Source organism: Fragaria vesca, linkage group LG7 (assembly GCF_000184155.1).
Source record: "Fragaria vesca subsp. vesca linkage group LG7, FraVesHawaii_1.0, whole genome shotgun sequence".
NCBI classification, from domain to species: Eukaryota; Viridiplantae; Streptophyta; class Magnoliopsida; order Rosales; family Rosaceae; genus Fragaria; species Fragaria vesca.
The window spans coordinates 13,691,988-13,697,926 of record NC_020497.1 but is presented as its reverse complement, the minus strand read 5'-3'; the positions used below and the strand labels follow the sequence as shown (position 1 = coordinate 13,697,926).

The 5,939-nt window shown below is 35.8% G+C and overlaps 1 protein-coding gene across 1 annotated transcript; it reads right to left on the bottom strand.

Annotated features, from left to right (window-relative positions):
* Positions 1–2,514: 2,514 nt before the first annotated feature.
* Positions 2,515–3,537, bottom strand: LOC101297393 (protein FAR1-RELATED SEQUENCE 9-like). Its single transcript, XM_004308671.1, has one exon. The coding sequence runs from the start codon at positions 3,535–3,537 to the stop codon at positions 2,515–2,517; it is 1,023 nt and encodes a 340-aa protein (XP_004308719.1).
* Positions 3,538–5,939: the final 2,402 nt, after the last annotated feature.

The following is a 5,939-nucleotide window of genomic DNA, read 5'->3' as shown; positions in this document are numbered from 1 at the left end:
AAAAAACAAACAAGGAAAAACTTATTATTATTCTCTGCACCAGTTCCATGTTGCTTCATGGAATGCAGATTTCATTGTTAAAATCAAATAGACATCTTTTTATCAGATAGCAAAGAAATATAAACCCTGAGAATATTCATTTTTTAAAAACTCTAAATTATATGTAGTTGGTATATTAAGGTACTTCATGTTTACGCCGAGTGCTTCCATTTTGAGTTATAGATGATAATGAAGTGTCATAAATTGGTTTTTCTTATATAACAGTAACTCTGTTCAGAGCTACACAACTATGAAATGAATTAGGTACTTTCTTATGTTTTCTAACTGTGGATTTGCACCTTGTTATGTAGGCGGATCCGTATTTTCTTAACCTGGTAGCATTTTAAACTAAAATATTTTCAAAATACCTGATAGCATATCAAAGTAAAATGTTGTCCAAATACAAGCATATCAAAGTAAAATGTTGTCCAAATACATTTTCCATAAGTACCTGATAGGATTTTAACCAGTTTTATAGTGCAACCATCAAGTAGTTTACCATATATGAGTTTGAATTATCACTTATCTGTATAAGAAATGATTTTATTGAATTACAGGTTTGATATTATACGACGTTTTTTAAATGCCTTAAATGTATTATTTGTAGTAGTGATTAGATGGTCATTTCTTGTCTGGCTATAGTATTGCACGGAATACCTGTTCTTTTATTTAACATATGTCTAATTCTGGCACAAGAAAATGGTGTCACTTGAGCTAAAGGTTAAACGTAGAAGGCTGATGCCAGATAATCTGGTACATGTGCTACCTAAAGTTGATTTTCGATATTTGGACTGCAATATGTTTTTATATGATTCGTTGATGAGTTAACTTAAAACTGATTTTGTGCAGATTAAATCTGGCAATTCATTCCCTATTAGTGAGTTTGAAGTCAATGTTAATGGGAATGGTAAAACTTCCCATAAAGTGACAGAACAAGGTAGGCTGAGCATAAGAACTGCCTACGATCCGAAACAGTTCAAAGAAACAGTTGTTGCATTGACAAGTAAGAGGTCAAGGAGTCTGATCGAGAGGATTATTGGAATGGGGGAATTTAATGGTTCTACTGTAAAGGTGACGAAAAATGTTCTGACGGTACGAAAAAGGGTCCGTCGGTGAATCCGATAATGTTAGTACAAGTTTGCATTCACCTATCTTCGAGGATATTAAGGCAATGTCTGAAATTTGTGGTGTGAAGTCTGATGTTCCGAGGGTCTCTTCATTGTTGGATTGTTTGGAGTCCAAGTTATGCATATTGAGAAACAAAATATGTGAAGTTGAACAATTAGTAGTTGTCATGAAGGTTGGTGTTATTGAATGTATTGTTTCCAATGTGATCGAGGCTGTAAAATCCATGATGGCAGACACCATTGATCACGGAGCCCTTGATTCTAAGGAGGAGATAGATGCCCATGATTGTGGCACTGTCATTGGTAGAGAGACATTCCCAAGACAGTTAACTTCCTTGATGCATAAACCCAGTGATGGACGTTGGAAGAAACCATTAGATGAAGAGTTTGAACCAAAGGAGGTGAGCTAAACAAGTAAGTTTGTTGTTTAGTTTGAAATGCTCTTAGCAAGATTATATATGTTTTAGTTTAGTGCATAATAGTGCATGACTTACAGAAAAAAAAAATACTTTGGACATCTGTTAGTTTCTTCAAAAGTATAAAATGTGATTACTAGAGTGTTTTTGTCCTATCCCACACCCGAGTCTGAATCTTGATTTATTGTCTTTGAGTAGGATTCAAGAAAAAAAAATTCATATATTTATTTGATGTTATTCTGTAATTTAACATATCTGTTATTTTCTTGTTCTTCCATGTGTCATTACAGACTAGAAAGAACAAGGATCGTTTTCGCTTTCCACTGTCGAAAAATTTATCACGGAAAGATTTAAGGATGTTGAAATTTCTCTTCAGCAAGGGAAGAAAAGGAGTAGATAAATCAAGATACATTTTTTTGTAGTTCGAGGTCTATCTATCTACTATAAATCACAATATCTATCTACTTGTGGCAATGACCATATTTATAGTTGATGGTTTTGAATCTTAAAGGAACTGATACACATATGGTGTGCAGGTTATAAATCTTTTCGTGTCTTACATGAACGAGCCCGGGAATGTTAATTGGTACATGAACACCTTTTTAGGAGTAAGTATGCAATAATATTTCGAATCCAATCTTGATATTTGTTTTCTGATATCATAATATAGCAGTTTTCTGTGCCTTGAGTTCGGATTTGGTAAACTTTACTGGCTTTGGTTATCACCTTAATACAGCAATTCAATTTTCTGATTTGGTGATTTTTTGATTTCTGATTTGGTGATTTACTGGCTTTGTCTTGAGTTCAGATTTGGTGATCATCATAATACAGCAGTTTAGTTTTCTGATATAATGGTAGTTGTTCATTCTCTAGTTTACTAGCTTTTCCACTATCTGATCATTGTCATATATGGAGGTTTAGTCATGAGAATCTTAAATGTCTGTTAGTGACTTGATCATGGTAGCATTGCTTTCATCCATCTCGTAGAAGGCATCATCACCAATACTGCTGTTTGATTCACTTATTTCCGTGACACCCTCGGTTGAAGAGCAGGCCTTAGCATTATCACCACCTCCGTTTTTACCCTTGTCAGCTCTTGCACCACAAGTTCGCATGTTGTGTCCTCTCTTTCTACATGTTCCACATCTTTTTCCTCCCTTTTTGTTCTTATCAGTGCATGTCTTTGATTTCGTCCCTTTATTCTTACACATATTAGGATCCTTGATCACATTGGGGTGAAGCCCTTCAGAACTATCAAATTTATAGGCATTCTGGTTTGGAACACGATATTTCTGAGCACGGATTGTCAACTGGCTAAGCACCTCCTTGGCTTCCTCATACCCCTCGTCGCTAAAAGAAGCAAAATGACAAAATTTAGCACAAGCAGACATCAAATCACCATATCGAGCAAGCTGAACAGCATTGTCATTCGCCAATCCCGAACTCAATAAGGTCCTCCTGACACTGGCTTCCTTTGTCCACCTCTTTTTCACAAGGGAGTCCGGAAGTCTTGTACGCATCTGATGCTTAAGGACTGAAAAAATGTGACAGCATGGAATGCCATCAGATTCAAACAGCTGGCATGAACAAAGGAAGGTTATATTCATGTCATCGTTGTCACAGGACACAATCCAACGCCGCTCCGGCTTTTCATACTGGGATATCATGAATAAGGATGCACCAGTTTCTGTAGTAATGTCCACATTACTAACCACAAAATTCCACTCGAAGTTAATTTGATCCCTTATTAATAGGAACACATCATGAGTGAATTTCTCCCATATCTCCTCTTCCAAGCTGCGCATGTGTGTGTCATACACAGGACGAAATTGCTCAGAACGGTAGTCATCATGTAGAACCCGATTCCTTATTCTCTCTATTATTTTCTCCATGTGAGGCAATATCTCAAACAGCCTCATATAACGCCCAATCCCTCCTTTTAAAATGCGGTGCATTCCCTCACATCGTTGTGTGCTGCATATCTAGGTTTTTACCAACCTGACCACTTGTGATGGTTAAACCTCAAAATAATATACCTCTCCAACGGAATTATTTACATAATCATATACTCATTCAATGGTTTAATTGTACACTCGGTGTTACTTTCATAAGTTAACATGACGTAATTAACTGAAACGGTCGAGCGTTCATGTTTATCTACTATTTAACGAGGTTCAAAGGGCAACCACTTTAAAACATACAAAATTGAGCAAACCACGTCAACCAAAATCCAATCCACAGCTCCGATCCATTTAGGCTATGGATTGGATATGAAGGAATACCACGACTTTCTGTTGGATTATTGTAACATCATAAGGCTACTTCATATTGATTAAGCAAAACCAATTCCATTTAAACACCCTTTCTCAATGCAAACAATAGTTATAAAATTGGAAATGAAACAGGTCATGAGTGCATTGGTCACAAAACACTAGCATAAGAATGTTAGAATTTAGTACATCAAATACAAAGACTAAAAAAGAACAAGAAAAAAAAAAGGCTATGCCAGCATGGTTTTTGAAACAACTGAATACAAGACTAACGTAGGCAAGAATGGTCGATGGGCAAGAAAACAGCTAGTGAGCTATTTCTCTCAGCATATAGCCGTAAACAAACTTAATAAACAAAGTGTTATCTCTGAATGACAAGGCAATCTTCTGAACACTTTTTTCTTTCAGACTGCTTCAATATCAGACTACTTCAGCATATCAGACTACTTGCTAAAGTTTGAAGCGGGACATCCCAACTGAAGTTTCTCATAACATGTAAGACAAGTAGGCAACCACTAAACTCAGAAACTAGAACCATTTATAAGTGAACTATTGATCTTAACTTTTCATTAAAAATCATAATAATAAAAACCATGTATGTTTCAAGCTAGCAATGCCAAATTATTGGAGGTAGAAAAGGCTGAAGAGCTATTGCAATCAGCTTATACTGTTGAATGCAAAAGGAAATTGCAAGGAAATGTTCAAGGAACAATATAACAATATTGCACTTCATTAACATAAAAGCCATGTGCATATCAGACTACTTAAGCATAATAGACTATGGACTACTTCAATAAAAGCCATATGCATATCAGACTATTTAAACAAAAATTTCAAGCATCTCGGAAATTTCAATGCATCAAACTGAGAAGTTCAAAGCAGTATGAGAAGTTCCCAACTATTTGATCATCCTTTCAAATCGTAGAAACGAAAAATGCATATCAAAAAAGTTAACCAGAGGCAGTACTTTAATTACTGTTCTCAAATGTTGCCATTTAACTTGTAAAAACTGAACAAGGCATATTAGTTTATGAAAACAGACCATTAGGAAGTATATGCCCTTCAATCAGCAAACTAGAACTGCTAGACACAGATAAATAATCACAATACGCAATAGACCTACTGAGCTATTAGACTCCCCTGAGCTACTGATGTGGTGCATTTAGGGAAACTAGTATATATAGAACTGTGAGTATAATAAAACAGTAATCAGATTGAAATTGTCACAATTGGATCTAGACTCTAGCTAGCTAGTTTACTAACCTGTGTCATTTTGATTGTTGAATGACAAGAAGTAGTTCATCTGCCGACTCATATTTGTTGAATACATACCATCAGAACAAAATGATGCCCATTAGTGTTATTAGATTCAATAATAATTTATTACAGAAGTAAACTGAACTTTATTGTCTCAAGATCTTTCCAACAAATCAACATCTGCCAGAGTACATGCTTAAACTAAACATCCTAAGGTTCTCTTCATTATCAGTTGAAAGCTAACAAGAATAGAATTATATCAAAAAGAAGTAAAAATTGAACAGGAAAAGAATTTGAGCCACCAATGATTTACTCACTAAGGCTTCAAGGCACTCGGGGCATATTTCTTTCGCATGCCATCCTATCAATTGAATTCTCATGTAAACATAACATTCTCAATCCACGCTGCAGCAAAGACTGTTATCGGAAAGTATTCACACTCACCAGGGTTGTGGTCAGTAATGACACACGTTTCACTTTCACTGTAAAATTTCTCTCTACTGCTGGCCCTTCACAACCCAGTTTAGTTTTCTGATATCATGGTAGTTGTTCATTCTCTAGTTTACTAGCTTTTCCACTATCTGATCATTGTCATATATGGAGGTTTAGTCATGAGAATCTTAAATGTCTGTTAGTGACTTGATCATGGTAGCATTGCTTTCATCCATCTCGTAGAAGGCATCATCACCAATACTGCTGTTTGATTCACTTATTTCTGTGACACCCTCGGTTGAAGAGCAGGCCTTAGCATTATCACCACCTCCGTTTTACCCTGTCAGCTCTTGCATCACAAGTTCGCATGTTGTGTCCTCTCTTTCTACATGTTCCAC